This window comes from Coffea eugenioides, chromosome 9, assembly GCF_003713205.1.
Source record: "Coffea eugenioides isolate CCC68of chromosome 9, Ceug_1.0, whole genome shotgun sequence".
Classification (NCBI taxonomy): Eukaryota; Viridiplantae; Streptophyta; class Magnoliopsida; order Gentianales; family Rubiaceae; genus Coffea; species Coffea eugenioides.
This window is the reverse complement of record NC_040043.1, coordinates 81,954-102,815: the sequence shown is the minus strand read 5'-3', so window position 1 is coordinate 102,815 and position 20,862 is coordinate 81,954. Positions and strand designations below refer to the sequence as shown.

General features: G+C 33.8%; 1 protein-coding gene across 1 annotated transcript; it reads right to left on the bottom strand.

Annotated features, from left to right (window-relative positions):
- Positions 1-13,672: 13,672 nt before the first annotated feature.
- LOC113783146 (wall-associated receptor kinase-like 1) lies at positions 13,673-18,785 on the bottom strand. Its single transcript, XM_027329207.1, has 5 exons — positions 17,885-18,785; positions 17,683-17,733; positions 16,273-17,458; positions 15,181-15,382; positions 13,673-13,984 (listed from the first exon to the last, which is right to left on the bottom strand). Exons 1-5 carry the CDS (start codon positions 18,783-18,785, stop codon positions 13,673-13,675), a joined length of 2,652 nt encoding a protein of 883 aa, XP_027185008.1.
- Positions 18,786-20,862: the final 2,077 nt, after the last annotated feature.

Here is a 20,862-nt window from a genome sequence, read left to right as displayed (position 1 = left end):
GACAATATTTGTATGTATATCAATAACAAAATGCGTACATCCACTAAGATAGATGTACACGGCCAAGAATACTACATGCATTAAACAATGAGGTTGTTTGAAATATTATTTGGAATAATTACTTTAATACAACTTTTTTGCGATGTGATGTATGTGAGGTAAAAAAATGATTTGAAATAGGGGTGGCAATCAGATCAGAAACGGGTTGAGGTCCAGGTACAACAAAAAATCTGTTGACCCGAACACGACCCGTCAACCCAAAATGGATCAGGATACCTGATTCGAATCCGAAAATTTCAGGTTGATGGGATGGCTGGTCAACCTAAATGACCTGAATTATAATTTCAACTTATTAATTTACTATTGTAGTTTCTAACAGAATCAATTTCGCACTAGACTAAATACATAATTAAGTAATAAAATTTTCAATAAAATAATTCCAAACCAGATCTGAAATAAATTAAAACACCTTAAAAGTGTTTTATCCCAAATCAGATCTAAAATAAATTAAGATACTATAAAAATAGAAAATAATGTAATATATCATTTATCCAATCTTAATAATTCCAACTTCATATAAGTTAAACAAATTCATTTCGGATTAAGCGGTTAATGCCGATGAATTTAAGTGGTAATTTGAAGGACGACAACATTTAAATGCTAATTTGACACATACAACTTCACATTCTAATTGGAAATTTATACCAAGAAATAGCTTTCATGAAATTTAAGTGTGTGTCACTAGGAACCCAAAAAACTTAAGTTCGATTAAATTTGTGTAGAGTTCTAGTGCATTAAACTGTGAGATCCATTGAAGATTTTCTGTAATTAAAATTTTCCACATGGAGCATCCTTTAATTTGGTGGTCTTCTTAAAGTTGTGCTAATGAACATTGGAGAAAATAGAAAAAGAAAAAAAAATCCGACCACCAGACTTGGTAAATTATACCGTCTATTCAATAATCAAAAATTGGATTTTTGTCATTAAGCATGTAAGTATGGTCGCTTTTTTCCTATTAATTGAATTAAATAGAATTCTTGTGCCGTAGTCAATAGTCAAGCGCCGGGTTAAGTAGGGAAAATCTATGTTTTCAGAACCGGACCGGATATCGACTCGGCCGAGATTAGGGGTCAATGGGTTCTACCGGGGGTCGAACCGGATGACGTCATAAATAAAAATTATTTAAAAATTAAAATATTATATATATAATATCTAATAATATATTGATATTAATAAAGGTATATTCATATATATTTGATGTTTCAAATATATTTAACAAGAAAATACAAAGAAATTAGAACAATCAAGTAGCAATTTATATTATTTAATAAATATTAACAAGTTTAGAATTAAAATTATGAATTTAATTGAAAAATAACATCAAATTTTAGGACAATATTTATAAAGTATCAAATATTTGAGGTATATCAATAAGTTTTAACAATTTAGGGGATCAAAACATAATATTAAAAAGTTTAAATTTTTTTAAAAAAAAATTATTGTTGAACCGGAAAAACCGATTTTTGCCCGGTCAAACCCGGTTTTTGACCGGCTTTGACCGGATTTTAAATTTCCGCTTTTTTAATATGACTCGGACCGGCTACTGACCGGTTCCCGGTTCGACCGGCCGGTCCGGTCCGTGTTTCAAAACAGAGGGGAAAATACGGCAATTAGGCATATAATTATATAAAAAAAAATAATAGTCAACTGCGTCATGGATCAGCGGCTAAAAAAATACTCACATTTATTACGCTGGTGAAGCTTGCTTGTCATGGTACTCTACCTCGAATAGAAAAGACAAGAAAAGAAAAAAAAAGATATAATTGCAGAAACCTCCCTTAAGGTTTCTAACACTAGCACTCACCTCCCCTGTAGTTTTTAAAATAGCATTGACCTTCCCCGGGAGGAAATTAGACCTATTGCTAACAATAAACTATATGAATTTACTTTTATACCCTAACTAATTGCAGAAACTTAATGAACAAATTTTTGCTTACTAAAGATAAATTTATTTTATTAGTGTGTACTTCTAATTACTTGTAACTAGACTTATCTCATACTCAGTAACTATTAGTGATGCTTAAGTATGCTGTTAATTAACTGATTGCTCAATGATTTTTTTTTTTGGATATATGATTGGTGCTGATAACATAAGTAGTTGTGTTACTCGTACAAATTGACAGGTTGTCGAATCCTGCGCAATAATAAAACCTGCTCAAACTAAAATTAATTTCTGTAGATAGCGGTAAGCAGGGTCGAATCCACAGGGACTGGAAGTAATTGTTTCTTTTTAAATTCACAGTGACAAGGGGGGTGTTTTTATCTCAGAGGTGACAATTTAAGCAATCCAACTAAAAGTAAAATAATAAAAATAAAATAGCCAACTAGAAATTAAATAACAATTTACTAAAATCGAACGAGTGATAATTAAGGATCTAGCCAAGGAATAACTTCAGCAATGATTCACCTAGTTGATCATTGAAGCAAAGGCAATTCCAATTATTCATCGATAAATAGGTTATAACTACCAAACAAGCAATGACAGTCAACCCCTCCTTACTGTGTCGGAGATCAAGGTACGCCCGTTAATCACTGCTCTAATTGAGAAATAATCCTAGGTACGCCCATAGAATTTAATTCCCCAATTGCCTTACGTATTAGAGGAGCCCTATTCTAACCAAATAACACACTACCAGGGTTATTTTAGATTAGCCCGCGTATTCCCCTGACACAAACCTAATCATGCCAGTTGTCACTATTTTAGAGTAATTAAACAATTACGGATTTAATGCCCTAATTGACAATAGATTACTCAATCAACTAATTATCTGGATCCAAAACAATCAATTAATTAAATAACCATAAACATAGCAATCAAGAAATGTGCGGATACCAATAAATAAAAGGAAAAGATTAAATTAAAACGATCTCACAATTTTAGGCGATCCAAGGCATCCGTTGTCCCTTGACTAGAGCGAGAAAATTTAGTTCATACTTGGTGCGAAAAACCCATGCAAAATTAGCACAACAGCTGCTGCCATTGTTCTTGCTCGCACGAATTCAACTCAGCCGAAGGAATAAGGAAAAAAAAACAAGAAACTACGGAAAGTGATTCAATCTCTCAATTGCCAGTGACATGTCAAAGGAAAAGCTACTACAAAACTAAGAAGAAAAGTCAACAAAAACCACATTGGCTCCTGACATTCGTAAGAAGAAGACTAAAAGAAGTAAGGAAAGATTACAAAAGAGAAAATCAAAAGCAAGCCTAAGCTACAGCCGAAAGGACTAAGGAAAAATGCAAGCCCCCTTCTGATCCTCCTTTTCTTCCTTTTATTTGCGGCGGCACTTCAGCAGAGCCAAAACCTCCAACCGTCCTTCCCTGGCGGAATTTACCAAAATGGGCATAATATCTTCTCTTCCAGAAACACCCCTAGGACAAGCTCTTTCATCTGGGCTCCTTTTCTGTCAAATTGGCACCTGTTATAATATTTTCGTTCTACTCCCTGAAGTAAGCGGAAATTATGAAAAGTGAATAGAACCCAACAATTAATCCACATCAAGTCAGGTAAGAGGAGAAATTAATAATAAAATAAATGATAAAATTGCAACCTATCACAAATAATTATTCACATTACTAATAGAGAGTTTTAAAAGTGGGGGGGGGGATGGGTTGGGTGGTATGGGGGGAGGGAGTGTAAGCAAGAGATCTTGGGTTCGAATCCTTCTACTTACATTAAAAAAAAAGAGTTTTAAAAGTGAGGTGTATTCTTTATAAGTTTTCCGTTTAACTAGCCGTTTAGTATCCACCGCTGTTTCATGTATTGTTGGTAAATTTCATTCAATTACACTTACACCCCTTGAATTTTACTAATTCTTAATAGTTTTTCATATTTTATCATTCCCCTGTTAATACAACTTGGTAAGCAGCATGAAGGGCAAATCTAGTACAAATTTCTCATCTTACTCCTTAAAACAATTTTTTTATGGTAACTTTTCTGGCATGGATTGAATCTGCAACAAAATCTTTAAATTCAAGGGTGGTCAGTGCTATTTTCTAAATCACAAGGGAGGTGAGTGCTAGTATTAGAAACTTCAGGGGAGGTTTATGCAATTTTCCCAAAAGAAAAAGAAAAGAATCCTTTACGGACCACGTTTGCAACCACTTGTAATTCAATACAATAAAACATAGGGGAAATTGACGGTGGGAATAGGAAGATTTAAAATTTATAAATAGGATGAAACTTTTGGTCAAATTTAAACGAGGTATAGATTATTGTTCAATGATTAAAGTAGCTAACAAAATTTATCATTAGTTGACTAAATCACCATCGTAACAATATGCATTTCATCGAATAAAAATATGCATCTTAATAAATAAAAATGTATATTTTGATGTATAAATACATGTACATGGACCTTGAATAAAAATGTGCACTTTGTAATAAATACATACACCTGAAGGTACACATATAAATTAATATAGGTTCACACCTGAAGGTATACTCAAATAAACACGTACAAGTGATAGTATGTGCACATGAAGGAAATTTCATGATTGCGCCTGCAACACTAATTTTTTTAAAAATAATCTGTAAGTAGTAACCCAAACCCCCATTTACAAATTTCCTAAAACTTATATCCTTATTATAAATTTCGAATCTTCTTACTCCCATTTTCTAAAATTTCCCTAAAACATATACCATTCTTTAATGGTCCAATAATAGCCTTCCTTGTTGCTTTGGCTATGTTATGGCAGCCAAGTTATTGACAACCAAGTCTTAATTATATTAAATGGTATTAAAAATGGAACAGGATTCAGCTCTGACAAATTGATATACTTACGATAATATGTTCTTTGTTGAGAGAAACCTATGAAAATACTTGTATGTACATCAACAAAAGAACGTGTACATTTACTAAGATAGATGTACACAGACAAGAATACTACATACATTGACAATTGTTTGGATAGGAGATTATATGAAATATTATTTGGAATAATTACTATAACACTTTTTTGTAATGTGATGTATGTGAGGTAAAAAGATGATTGAGATGACAGAAAGGTGTGTTGAAAAATATGTTTGTGATACAAACAAATAATTTTTTGACAAATAATTCATGTCCAAATACACCAAATTAAAATCTTTCAAGACGTGTACATTCTCATATGACGGGTGTACACACTTCCGATATGTATACTTTCTCATTTGTAAAGATATACGCATGATACACTTTTAAATGTACAATGGGTGTTAACCATTGAAACATTAAAGAGACAGCTTAGGACCATTTATAGCACTGGCACAGGGAAGCTGTTTGAGCAGATCAAAGAAAAGTTAGTTTAGTGAATGACATAGGAGTCATTGAAGAGAGAAATATTTCTTGATGGATTTGGGGTCTCACAAGTTGAGTTATTGTCCTGTTGCGTAATTCTTACAAAATCTGACGTAAGTTAGGCTAGAAACTCTTCGTTAGATTTTTTTTGCCATTGGTCTCTCCAGTTAAATATATTTAAATTATTATAACTTTATAAAATCATCGAATTGTGTTACTACTTTTCTTTTAATCTCTAGATCAACATACTAAAAAATGACATTATTTTGAGAATATTTTGGCATTCAATGTACACAAAACATTTGAACGGTGAAAAATGAGACAAATTGCAACAAGATTTATAGTAGTTAATCAAACGGCAAAATTGATCAATTTCATATAAAATTTTATGGATAACTTATACAAGTGACGAAATATATAATGAACGGAATTGATTTTTGAAAATAATTTTTAAATTCATTTTATTACAGTGTAATGGAGATGATAGAGAGGAGCTTAGCCAATGTAATACAATTTTAGTATAAAACTTAATTTGTGCAAAAATCACTATCACACTAAAATTGCACTAATTTACACCCAATATTATTTAATCCAAATACTATTAAAATAGAAATACAAGTGAACTATGGACATAAAATATCTTGTTGTACTATAATTTGTGGGCGATAAAGCCTTCTCCTTATTTCGACAACTAGGTGACTAAATACTATAAGGTACAATTTTTTTTCACACTAGCAAATTTAGATCATGACACATAATATAAATTCAAATTTGAAATTTAAGTCATGCACGCGACATATATTGCTAGTGCAAAAAAAAATCATTACATTATCAATGCATAAAAGTTAATTCATGCTATAAATAAAAAAGTTCTTTTTTACCACAGGTAAGAAATGCAACATTTGGTGTGCATTGAGCACACCCTAGTGCTAGATGCACACCAAATGTGTGTGCCATCAAAAAATACATAATACTTATGGTCATATATTTTAAATAAAATTTTTATTACTGAAGCAAACTTTAATCTTTTAAATATTTTTTTATTAAATAATTTTATATCGGTAGTTATAATGTTTAGGGCTAATTATGTTGAAAACATATAGTTAAATAGTTAAAAGTAATAATAGTCATGTGTAGTTATAAATAGTTAAAGTAAAAGTAATTTTTATATGGGCAAAAAAGGAAGTTCATAAAGTGACGATAAATGTTAACCCTAATATTAATTCCAAACCCCTTCCTCAGGTTTTATATATAGTATAGATGGTCATATATTTTAAATGAAATTTTTATTACTGAAGCAAACTTTAATCTTTTAAATATTTTTCATAAAATAATTTTATATTGGTAGTTATAATGTTTAGGGGTAATACCGTAATAATGTTGCAAACATATAGTTAAATAGTTAACAGTAAAATTAGTTATCAGTAGTTATAAATAATTAAAATAAAAGAAATTTTTATAAGAGCAAAAATAAAATTTATAAAGTGACGATAAATGTTAACCCAATACTCCCTCCCTTTTTTTATAACTGACGTTTAAGGTTTTGCACACCAATTAAGAAAAGTTTTTCATTGTTTAAATCTATACACTACTTTCCTTTTGTACCCTCATTAATTGTCCAATTCACCCATGTTTTCTCTCACTAGAGTACTAAATGGTGCTGTTTTACTAGGCCAAAAGCAATGCAAACTAACTAGGAGTAGTAATTAAGAACCCTGTATTGGAAAAGAGAGATAAAAGGGTAAAATTGTGAAAAAATAATTAATGCTGCATGGGGATAGTAAAATGACAGATAAAAGTACTTAAGAGCAAATTTCTTAAACGTCAGTTATAAAAAAAGGGAGGGAGTATTAATTTCAAACCCTAATAGATGTTTCCCCAGATTGGGCCTCGGGAATAGCAATTATCACTTGTACGGGACAATTTAGACACTACAATAGATATAAACATTAACGTGGTAAATGGTTATAATTGGAACCGTTGGCCTACTGTCCCTTCACATTTTCAAAAATTTTTCAACGTTTAATTCAAACCGTTCATTGTAAAAATGGGGAATTACTACCATGAATTGTTTCCGGCGACTGCCGAGAAACATCTCGCTTTTCCAACTCCTCGTTACTTGACTGTCGAGAACTTGTTATTTGTTGCTTTCTCACGCATGTATTTTGCCTTCAACTGGTCCCAAAGTTCCTTTGTGATTGCAATAGTGTGATAGACATCAAATAGTCTGTCACTCAATAGTATTGAGAATATGTTTGCGACAAATCTCATCATCATTCTCCACTTTTTAAACCTTCGAATGTCATCAAGAGTCTCTTTCTCAGGGTTGACAATGAGCGGTTTTGGAATGGTTAATACATAGATCACTTGTAGGAATGTGAGAAGGAAACGAACTTGTTTTTGCCACTTTATTAAGTTTCCTCCATCAAATCGATCAAGTTTCACAATGATAGTTGCTAATTCCTTCAATGAACTTGCCATTGTTACGTAGGAAGAATAAAGCCTAAAAATTGTTGGGAATAATACAAGAGAAAAAGGCTAAAAGTTACAAAGCAAATGATGTAAAGAGATTTCAAATCATGACTTAAGATCACTTTCTTTTAGACTTTATATGTCCAGAATTTAGTGTGTAAAGATTTTGGACAAATATCTTTTATGATAATTTAAAGGGTATTTATATTAACTCTTGCAAAAAATTAGACAAATCTACTTGAATTATGGTATGCTTTTATAGAGAATTCTAATAGTACGAAAATGATCTTTTGTAGCAAATCATCCCTACTAGATCCTTATAGAGTTGAGATTGGACATGATCAAGAATTGCAATATTTCACCACTAATTTGTGTATTTGTGTTGGTCAAAAGATTCCTCACCATCAACGCAAGTATTTAGATAGTTTTTGGATGTTTAAACACCATTTGGATGGTAATTAATTGTCAAAAACATGAAGAGATGCTAAATAAACTTGATCAATTTATGACTGATAGGTTGCATTTTTATCATTAATTTATGATTGTTTCCCCTCTTATTTTACCAAATATTGCATTAATTGGTGATTCTACTTATTTTTGGTAATTTGTGTTAGTTGCAGAGATTTGGAGTAAAAAAAAATTAAAAGGTGTGATTTCTTCACTATATTTGTTGTTAATTATGAGCACGCCGAAACCTAAATTCTGCATATCCGGGGAGCTCGTGAGTTGAAATCACAAGAGTCGGATATTTCACCAAATGGATAGCATTTTGTTCCTACTAGAATGCTAGTATATTTTATCTACGAAGACTTTTTCTTTTCGGTTAAGTTAGAATTTGTTGGAATAGTTTAACTTGAATTAGTAGTAGTAGTTGACTATATTTTTTGTCGCAATGGTAGAATTCTTATAATCTAATCTAACCTAATCTATAGGGGAGGAGGGGGAGGGGGACTCGATATGAGTACAGACTTCATCAAAGAAAACCAATTAAGGCCGTCACATATTATGACAAATTTTGGTGGGAAAGACAAGGGTTGAACCCTTGACCTCCCACACCACCAGGCTAAAGGCTTAGTGGCTAGTAGTAGTAGTTGACTAGTATTAGGAAACAAAATGTGAGTGTCGCGCCCCATTTTGTTTTGAAAAATAAAATTAATTACGGGTTTATAAAAATGATTTTTTTGATTAATTTTGAGTGAAAATGAGTTTTTGATTTGTATAAAATAAATAAAGAAAAAGGGCCTAAAATGAGACTTAAAAAGTGCAACGATTTTGGCCCAAAATAATAGTTTAAAAAAGGTTTTTAATGAAAAATAGGAGTCGCCACTTGGTATTGAGTTAAGGTGTACCAAGTCACCTAAAAATCAATTTTAAATACAAAGTAGAAAAAACCCTTTTTAAACGACTCCAAGTTTTCGAAAATCAAGAGAAAAGGGTTCGGGAATCACGGTTAAAGAAAGGGAAAGCAAAAATAAAATTCAAGGCACCCTTTCAACCTAGTCAATGTTAGTTACGTGATTTAGTCGAAAAATTTTCTTAATTTAACCTAAAAACTTATCACACTTAGATATTACTATATGAATGTAAATCTAGATCTAATGGTTATCGGAAGGATCAATATGTCTCTTCGAATTTTAATTCGTGCAAGTCGCATTAATTGCGACGCCTAAAAGTGATTCTTTGAAGAGGTCACGAATATGCAACAATGAGACTTGAAAAAAAAATAGAAAAAATTATAATATACAAATATACATGATCTAAAAGAGAGGGATGCAACATAATGGGTATGGGGGTACTAAGATTCGTGACTCAATTTTCCCTTTTATAGGAGAGATACGAGCGTGTTAAGGTTAAGAAGCCATACTCGTCCAAATCCCATATTCGAGGGGTACTCTCTAACCTAATCAAGCAAATGCACTAACTTATTTCTAACTTTTCTTAAATGAAATGCAAATTTAAATGTCATGTTTCGCACATAGGGATAAGGGATATATATATAGAGGAAATATCATGCAAAAATGGTAAAAATCCTAAAAAAATAGAAAATATGCATTAAATGTAATGCTTGTCACACAAACATGATCTAACGCGTAGACGGTCCTTAGGGGTCTAACGTTGGACTAGTCCATGTCTATAAGTTCTCACTAGCGTTGGACTAGTAAGAAATTAGGGAGAAAATACCACAACTAGCGTTGGACTAGTGTGGGGACGTCATGCATTTATTATAACTAAAAAGATCATATAAAGTACGATTAAAGCAAGTAAACACATAATGCACATAGAGCACATAACACATAAGTATAATATCTAAATGCAAAGATCCTAAGAAAACGAGTAAACACATAAACACACAAGCATGCAAACACACAAATAAATAAAAGCAAATAGAGACCTAACTATTACATTCGGGACCCTAACTACAATCTAAGGGGGGAAAAAACAAAATAATAACCTAACTATTACATTCATCTAACTAATTACATTTTTGGTAAGAACTAAAGCCTATCTATTACATAATCTATTTAAATACATGCCTTGAACCCCTATCTATTACAATTTGGCATTTAAATGCCTCTCAAATAATCACCAAAATTAAATTAAATATGAAACTTAAAACAAATAAAACGAATAACTAAAAGAAAAATCACTTGCAAACATGCAATTTCACACATGAAAACACATAAGGGCACATAATAGGATTTAAAATAAAACAAGAAGATACCTCCCTTGAAGTAGTAGTTAATGGGGAATTGGATTTGCCCTATTTAACTCCAAAATTAACAAAAATCATCAAGGCACCAATTTAATTAAAAAAGCAATAACATGTAAAAATGGAAATAATCATGAATTTTATCAATTAGAGCATCTAAATGAAGCATAATTACTAATTAAGGAAGATAATCAACATATATTTAAGAAACTAAAACAAGCAAAGATCTAATTGAAAAATTTTAAAAATTTTGAGGGGTCAAAGTATTATTATTATAAAATTTAGGGGTCAAATTGAAAAAAAATAAAGTTTAGGGACTTATTGGAAATTAAATTAAGGACCTAATCGAAAGACATCTAAATATTTTAGGGCTTTAGAATAATTATTTTAAAATACAGGGATTGATTTGAAATTTCGTTTTCTGGTTTCTAATAGGCCATAGGCCAATGGGCCATTTTTGCTTTTTGTTTGGGTCAAAACTCCCTAAGCCCAACGCAAAACCCAGAGGCAACAGGTGGACCGCCCCTCATTTTTACAAAACAAACCCAACCAAAAGAGTTGGGCTTTGACTATAAAACTGAAGCCAAAACCCAAAGAAAGAAACAGATCTTAGGCCTATCACCAGCCCAGAAACACTAAAAATTAGCCCAACAGCTTTGAAAAATATCAACCAAGTTAAAAAATCGAAAATTAAAAGACCCAAAAAATTGTCAAGAACACCATGAACCCGCCGGAATCTGGAAAAATTCCGGTCATTTTGGCTAGAAATTCGCCAGAATCCATTTTTACCAACTTTTAAAATCGGATCTTCACATATATATGTATTTCATGGCATTTTAAGCTTAAGTAAACATCAAACAAAGGCCAAAATCCGAGAAAACATGAATAAACATGAGATCTAAACTCCTAAAGCATGAACATCCATAAATTCATTCCAATAAGTCGCATAAATGTCAAATCAAACTAAGAAAGGTTGGAAAACTACCTGATGAAGCTTTGGAAACATATTTGAGCCAAAAAAATGCGAATGAACGTGGGTTGAAGAAGTTCTCAACAATGTTGCAGCAGAACCAGGGTTGATGAAGCAGTGACTTGATGGTCAAATTCGAAGGCTTTTCAATCGTTTTTTCGACAAAATTTCTTTTCCTAGCTACGTAGATAGTGCAGAAATTCAGAGTTCCTCAAGAGAGCTATAATTAGAGATAAAAATGCCCCGAAATATGGCTGCCAGACCAGTCTTTTCCACAAATTTTCTGCAAAATATTTTTCTTCTTTTTTTCACTTTTTCTCCCTTTTTTCTGCTGTTTTTTATTTTCTTCTTGTTCTCAGCCGCCTACTTACTCTCTCATGTCCTCTTGAAGCTATTTATATGAGATAAGGGTTTGGCCCTTATAAAACCCATTTTTGTGGAATTCTTAGAGCCATTAGATGGCTTAATTCTAGATCCTTTTTGATGTTTGGATTGAAGCCAAGTGGCTTTGGTACTAGCATGATCGAATGGAGGAAAACAAAGCGAAGAAAATGAGTGGAAAAAGAGGCGGGCATGGAGCTGCAAAATCCTGTACTTGGTATGGTTGGTTCTTGTACCAGCTGAAGAAGAAGACGCGCGCGTGGGTTTTTTTTTTTTTTTTTTTATATAAAAAGCTGATTTTCACTTCTTTTCTTTTCTGTTTTTTCTTTTTCTTTCTTTCTAATTCTTTTCTTCTTAATTTTTCTAAAATGATTTTTCCAAAAAAACAGAAATGAAACAAATAAAATAAAATAAATAATATTTAACTAAAGTGCACAAAATGGGAATAAAAATAAAATGCTAAAATTTTGGTGTCTACCGTGAGGACAATTGTTCTTCGGGCCAGAGATAGACCAGTCAAGGGGGAGTTTTTCCTCTTCTCCTTAAAAGACAAACAGACATTCTTTTCTTTTTCTTTGCAATCGGATTTTCATCACGTTCTCAAAAGAATGGTCTCGGCAATAAATCATATGATTTTGCACGCGGCTTTTTCCTTGGAGATGAACTAAACGCTTCATTCTAGTTAAGAAACAACGGAGGATTTGGTTAATTTAAAATTATGAGATTGAATTGATTATATTTATTTCTTTTTATTTACTGGTATTCGTATGTTCTTTGATTTAATTTCTTATGGTTATTATTTTATTTAAATATCAAGGGCGCTCGATATTTAATTTAATATAATAATCTAAAACCAATTAAAGCAGTTAAATCTATAATTATTTAATTGTTTTTGGTGACTGGCGTGATTGGGTTTGTGTCAGGAGAACCTATGGGTTAATTTAAAATAACTCTCGTAGCGTATTATTTGATTAGAATAGAGATTCTCTAATTCTTAAGGCTATTGGAAAATTGAACTCCAAAGTCGTACTTAGGGTTATTTTTCTTGATAAGGAAAGTGATTAACGGTCGTACCTTGATCACCGATACAATAAGGAGAAGTTGATTGTCATCGCGTGTTTGGCAGTTATAACTTATTTATCAGTAAGTGAATGAAATTATTATTGCATCCATGATCAATTGAGTAAACCATTTTCAAAATTATTTCTTGGTTAGAGATTATTCATTATTGATTTAATTTTGCTAAATTGTCGTTTAGTTTTTACTTTATTTAATTTATTTGAGTTGTTTTATTATCTTCAATTATATAAAAATTCCCTGAACTATAGACTTTAGAAGAAACAAATTATCTCCAATCCCTGTGAATTCGACCCTACTAACCACTATCTACAAAAATTATATTTTTTTTGAATAGATATTTATTATTATACAAGCTTGACACTTGTCACTGACCATTGCATGAACTAGAGAAAGATGGGATGAGGGGCAGGAGCGGTCATCAGATGGATTGCTCCTGAGCTGTTAATGACCAAGATCTGGCTCTAAAAAAATATACGGTTTAGATCACTTCTTGTACCTCGTTTTTAACAATGTGTGTGAGACTCACAAAAATTTATTCTAAAGTTACTCGTTGTGTAAATAAAGTTACGTCGTGTGAAAATGGAGTTACGCGGTATGTAAAATGCACAAACCCGTTAGAACGGTTGCAGAAAGATGGGTTTTATGTCGGGTCCCAACTCCCAAGACCAGCCCGTCGTGCAAATGATCCAATTTTGAAAAATATCTAACACAGCCAAGAAAAATCAGCTTCTTGTGTTCTGCTGAAATGAGAAGGGACTTCCCACAGAGAGATGATTCCCCGAGATCACATCAACTTGCCCTTGATAATCCCAAAAAATTCTAGAGGCTGAATCATTTATGGTTACAGTATGGTGGATAAGGGATATTTCCAGCACCTGCACAAGAGATTGGGAAACATGAGTTTGCGGTGGAAGAGCCAGATACGGCTTTGAACCCTTGATGGGATTTCCATGGACATCAGTAAATTCAGTACGACAGTTTATGGTGTATGTTATATGCTGGGCGACTTCAATTGATACAGTCTGTGTTGTTCTCTATCCAAGTTTATTGGGCAGGTTTGTTTATTCTTCCAAAAAAGGTAAGTGCAGAGATTGACCAAATCTTTCCAGCCTTTCTTTGGAAAGGTACTGAGCTTAAAAAACTGGTGCAAAGGTGGCTTGGGATAATGTTTGTTGTCCTAAAGAAGAAGGTGGCTTGGGCTTGGTTAAAATTACTCAAATTGAGACAAGAGGTGGTTCTAAACATGTTATTGGAATTGGTGAATATACGTATCTTTGGTGGGAAAATTGGCATCCAGCAGGGCCTCTCCATCTTTTGCTTGAAGTCAGATTCTCCGACAATCTAGCCTAAGATTTGACAAAGTTGCAAAAATTATACATGCTGATACTTGGAGTTGGCCTCAACTTCCTACAGAAAACATGAGAAATTTGGCTGACAGCATGCCTCATTATGAGCCTTCAGGTGCTACAGAAGACAAGGTGGTGTGGTATGTAGGGGAAGGAAGAAGAATTCACTGTGCAAAAAACTTGGAATTTCTTTAGATCGTGTACGTCAATTGTCACTTGTCATAACATTTGTTTGGTATCCAAAAGCTATTCCCTGTCATTTCTTCGTCCTTTGGTTGGCTGTTCAAGAGAGACTATCAACCCACGTTAAGCTTCTCAATTATGGTGTTATTGCATCAATTTCATGTGTGTTTTATCGGGCTAATGTTGAAAGTCATGATTATCTATTTTTCTCTTGTCCATTCATTTACAAATTATGGTGGTATTTATTGTGGAAATCCAATATCATATGGTTTGAAGGTAGTTGGCAGGGGATCATTAGTTGGGCTACCATGACTATGAAAGGCAAAAAGTTTCTAGAATTTGGTGCTTCAACTGGTGCTAGCTGTTGCAGTTTATTGTGTTTGGAATGAAAGAAATCAAAAGATATTCACAAACTCTTACATCGTTGCTAAAAGTCTATAGAAACAAGTGTGCTTCTTAGTGATAAGTAGGCTGATGTGCTTGACAGGGGTCACTAAGTCTCAACCAAATATGTGGCTGCAACGCCAATGAAATTTATCTTAATCTATGTTTCGGCCAAAACTGCTATTTGGCTGTAATTGTTGGCTGGATTTTATTTATTCATGTCTCTTTGTTTATTTGACTGATTCAACTTTTTGGATCACTTTTTTTGTACTGATTATAACGTACATTTTACTACTTGGAAATAAATTTTAGCTTACCCCAAAAAAGTTTATGGTGTATGCTTGATTGAGAGCAGAACGAGGGCCAATTCCAAATGGGCAGGGAATTGTCACACCTCCACAGGTATCATTGCATCCTGGCTTCGCCATTGGGAAATGATGGGAATGGTCTCTCCCATGATGATTGACTTGAACAACAATGAGGTGAAGAAACAAGATTACAACTATCAGATAGATGAACCTGATCAGATCACCCATGCCAAATTGTATGTACTGTAGCCTAAGTTTATTTCTTTCTATATTGCTGAGTGAAGTTTGAAAATGTTGCAAGCAGTGGTAGGAAATATTCGGGATTTTGTACACTGTCTTGGATGGTTTGGATGCATGCAGGAGATGCAAATTAAAGTCAGGATTTGTCAATTCATTTGGGTAGCTTAATTTGTTAGCTTTCACACGAGCAATTTGGTGAATTAGTGATACAAGTTTGAAAAGCTCTAGTTAAAAAAAATGATACCATGTTTTAAAATAGCCATTGTTTTCTCATTTGCAAGCAGGGCTGCCTCATTAAGATACGCCTAAGTGGGGAACAAACTACAATCAGCGGTCAAACTGCCTTTTGCCAGGGTGCCTCAATAAGATATTCCTAAGTGGCCCTTTTTTTGTTGCATTTGTAGATTTTATTTTAGTTTTTAAATATAGACTTTTGAAACTTCATGTGAGATGATGTTTGCACTAGTTATTTGTGCAATTTCTTAGGTAATAGCATTATGCTCAATAACATCGGTATTAAAGCACTTTGGAAATTAAGTTTTATCTGCACTTAAACATTTAATAATAACAAGATTCCCTCAAGTTGCTTACAAAAAGGGGGAAAAAAAAAGAAAAGGATTCCCTCAAGTGGAGAAGCATGTAATTATTAGTACGGAAGCAATTCCAGAAGTTTTGGATCTGCCATCAACAAATTCATTCACATTTATGTGGTGAAGTCATGCAGTAAAAGTAATACTCAAATGCATGAATGCAGTTATGAGAATATCCTGATGATACAGATTTGCATGAGTTAAATGGAACCAGTGTCACCTAGATGAACCTAAATGCTTTACTGCAAAGTAGAATTAGACTGTTTTATACTTGAAAGGGTAGGCATCTGAAGCCGACTCCACGGTATCACTTTCTACTGCCCATGTGTAACATGTAGTACTGGTATCAGATTTCTCAAGAGCTTCTTTCCCAGTACAACTTGGATCTTGAAACTTTGCATGAATTGTAGAATCCACTTTGGACAGTTTAGCTCTTTCCAACTTCCTGTGCGTTTCCTTCATTGTTGGCCTTGCTTTCCCATTCGAGTTTAGGCATCGTTGCGCAAGCTCAGCAACAAGAATAACCTCTTCTTCATTTCTCTCATCAGCAAGTTCAGGATCAAGAATTGTCATAAGGGAGTTCTGATTCATGGATTTTAAAAAACTTTCTACCAAACTCACCCCAACATGATCTTCTTCCATTTGTGTGGAAGATATCGGCTTTTGTCTCGTAAGTAGCTCAACAAGAACAACTCCAAAGCTGTATACATCACTTCTGTCCGTGTATTGGCTTGTCCGAAAGTATTCTGGATCCAAATATCCAAATGTCCCTTTAACACGTGTAGTTAAATGAGTTTTATCAACTTCAATAGACCTCGAAGTTCCAAAGTCTGATACCTTGGCTATGTATTTTTCATCCAAAAGTATATTGCTGGATTTGACATCTCTGTGTAAGATGGGAACTGAAATATCTGAGTGCAGGTATGCCAATGCCCCTGCTATCTCTGTGGCTATTCTTAATCTCAAGTTCCAAGTGAATGGGAACTCATCATCATTCTGGCTATGAATTAGATTGTAAAGGGTTCCATTAGGCACAAATTCATAAATTAGGAGGGGAACTTCAGTTTGCAAACAACAACCTAGGAGTTTTACCACATTTCTGTGATTGACTTGCGACAGAATGACCATCTCATTTACGAATTCTTCAAAGCGGCTTTTCGCAACATTTTTACCCTTTTTGATTGCTACGATCCTTCCATCAGTCAACATCCCTTTGTAAACTGTACCTTGACCACCTTGACCAAGAATTCGATTCTGATTGAATCCGTCAGTAGCCTTGCTCAATTCGTCAGCTGTGAACAGGTTCGTGTTTTGAATATCCTCAGTAGATAACTGCTGTTGTAACATTCTTCTGAAGACCTTTTCTTTGCGCTTATTGTTCTGTATCCTCCTCACTCTTCTGTGTACGATCAAATAAATGATTATGAGAAGTGGTATTCCAGCTCCTACACCGGAACCTGTAAAGATGCCAAATAGAATCACACTTTTAGAGTTTAGGTTGTCTTGAACTATTTCAGTTTGTCAATAGGCAGTCATAGAAAAAGACAACCCTTGGAGTATGTGCAACTTGACAGTTCTAAATATTATGTTGTTGTTTAACACTAATTGAAACTTGAATGAAAGACCACCCTTGGAGTAATTGCTGAATGAGGAAAAGAATGGAAAAAGATGAATGGCTTACCAACTACAGCCGCTATCCTATGCCTTCTGCTACCCCTGATTTGCGAAATGGCTTCAACAAGAAACAAGCAATCGCAAAGAGTTTGAGTCTTTCGGACAAAGATCTAAGGATAATCTGACAAGATTTGAAAAAAGACAGCAGGAAAAAAAAAAAACACATACACACTTACACACACAGAAGCTCTATGCTGTCAGAAACTTACCGTTTCTGCAGGCACCATCTAAGTATGGATTGATATGATAAGACCAAGTATCATCTCCCAAGACTTTGCATTCACAATAGTATGCAGAAATGTTGCTGGATCCTATATCAAGTGATCTGGATTTGGTACTACAACCTGAGATGGCATCAATATCAGAATAATTCTGGAGGGCCCAAGACAACACAACGGGAAAAAACCGGTCAGTTGTAGGGCCAAAATACGATTGAAATTTCCACTTTTGATCCACCAACAAGGCATAAGCACAGGTTCGAGGTGCGAAGTTCTGCGAGGCTGTTATGTTTATACCGAAGGAATCGAGGTGGTAAGGTATACTAGCTTGACAACAATTGAGGCCATAGCAACCTGTTACCTGCTTGCTAGTACACGTGGATGTGCAACCCGCCAAGATCTCTGGACTGTCAGGAGCCGATGTGAGGAGGACGTTGCCGCAGCCAACCAACGTCAGCTTGTTGTGTTCTGCAGAAAAGAAGAAACGACTCCCGTCAGGGAGATACCTTGTTATAATCTCATATGCTTGCCCTTGATCTGAGCAAATTGGAAAGGCCGTCACATAAATGGTTACAGTCTGATCACTCAGGGATATTTCCAGCACCTGCACAGGAAACTTAGAAACAGATTGAGGTACAAGTGCCAGGTATGGCTTTAAACCATTGGCGGAATCGTCAACTACATCGGTACAGTTTATGGTGTAAAATTCGTTGAGAGCACAACCACGGCCGACTCCAAATGGGTAGGGAATAGTCACGCCTCCACAGGTACCATTGCATCCTGGCTTCGCCATCGGAAATCTTGTCGCCTTTGGAAATCTTGTCGTCCCTGATGATTGAACAACGAGGTGAAGAAACAAGATTAACGCAGAGATGAAGCTCAGATTCTCCATGCCAAATTGTGCAGTGATATTGTATCTCCTTCTTGCTGAGTGAAGTTTGAAATGTAGCAAACACGAATAGGAACAATACTGCAGATTTTATAGACTATCTTGGACTTGGGTGCATGAATGAGATGCCCAAACACACCCCCCCCCCCCCCCATCCCCACCAAAAAAAAAAGTTGGGATGCCAATTTGGATTATTTAATTTTTAGCATTCTCACTAGCAATGTGATGAATTAGCGATACAGTTTCAAAAAACTAGTTATAACTAATCCGTTTGAAAATGTTTATGAAGTCTAAAAGCACAGCAAATTTAACTTAGTTTATCTATTGCAGTGCTTTTGACAGCATGGTGGCTCGTAAGACATTCCAAGTGATAAACAAAGCCACCACTCTCATAATGCTGTACATGCCGGACACGGATCAGAAATCGAGAGATGGACTAGGTAGGTAGATGATCATATTTTTAAGAATAGATGATAGTAATATTTTTTATAAAGTTCTTATATTTTGTGTGCTTATTCTAGTGTTCTTAAGGTACACAATTAAAAAAAAATAAAGATACAACAATTAGGGATTGAGACCACAACATGACTAATGGGACTTGATTTAAACCGTTAATTCTAAAATTGTTTTCTTGAAAAATAGATTTCAGTGTAAACACCATCGTATTTGTCCCCAATTACAATTTCAGATGCGAATGTAGAGGCTTCATATGGGGGGAACTTAAATGGAGGTGACGTTTATACTCTTCTTTTAAAGAACTTTATTAATTGAATTATTGGATATCGTCCAGCAGCACGATTTACTTGACAAAATTTGAAGAGAAATTCTACAAAAATTTTAGAAGGATTGATAGTTTTTGCATTGATGAACTAAATAATGCACAAGCCTGTAAAGCCAACCATTATTGACTCCCACAGATCTTTATACGTCTGAATTCTCCTTGTTATGAATGCCATAGTTCTCCTCGATTGACTGCTCCATAGTACTAAGAAAGCCTCAAAGCACATTCATATTTAATTCTTTTATGGCCTATATTTAATAGTAGTGTTATTATTCCCTCGAGATTTGTTTTGATCTACATACCTGCAAGAAATTGGGACAATGTGACCTTAGCTGCCCGTGACGTCTCTCTTCGTGGCTTATTTAGTTTGTCTACTACCACGTATCAGGATAAAATTCAATCACAAAATGTCGTGCATCATCTCTACAGTGACAAGATTGCAATTGTTGCTCGTGATGAAATTGGAGGTGATGTCAATGGAAGATTGAACTAAGGGAAGCAATGTTAGTAAAATATAAATCAAGTTTAGAAGTTTTTATTTATTTATTTAGTAGTTTTATCGAGGGCCAATTTTATAGTGTGCCTTTGATAAAACTGAAGTTTGAAGTCTGAAATTTGAAATATGAAGTCTAAATCCATCAACTTATGAATTGTTAAGTATTAAATCTGATACATTTGAATGTATATCATATTAAGTGATAAGTGAATAGGTTGTCACTTAATTTTGGAAACAAGTTTTGTTTAAAAAATTTAATATCATTTAATCAATTCAGATATTCTATTTTTTTGTTATAAAACACGTCTGTATATATTAAAATTTAAACCCATAAATATACATTAATTTTATTAAATATATCTCCTATAAGTTTTTGGTTAATATTTGGTTCTACCGAAAGCAAAAGGTCAGTGGTTTTTCGATACAGGAAGCGAGGAAGCAGATTCCACAATTCAAAAGCATCGGCAAAAGGTGTAAAGATTGGAGGCGCACGAAAATTAGGTGGGGTTGTGGTGGCTGCGATTATCTACCGCAATAATTTATCTTACATATGTCATATATATTACTTTATTTTATACATAAATTTTGTTTGTATATATCAAATTCTGTAAGAAATACAACAGTTTATGTATTTGTGTAAATTGAGTCTTGATGAAACACAATCAAACAGAATTGCACCGAAATCATAATTAGTCAGTGGCTTTCTCTAATTAATTAGTTCCTTGGAAAACTAGTAAGTCCCAGTTGTTTCAATGACATTTGCTTAAGCAGGAACTGTCTCTAATAAAAGACCTCCATTTCAT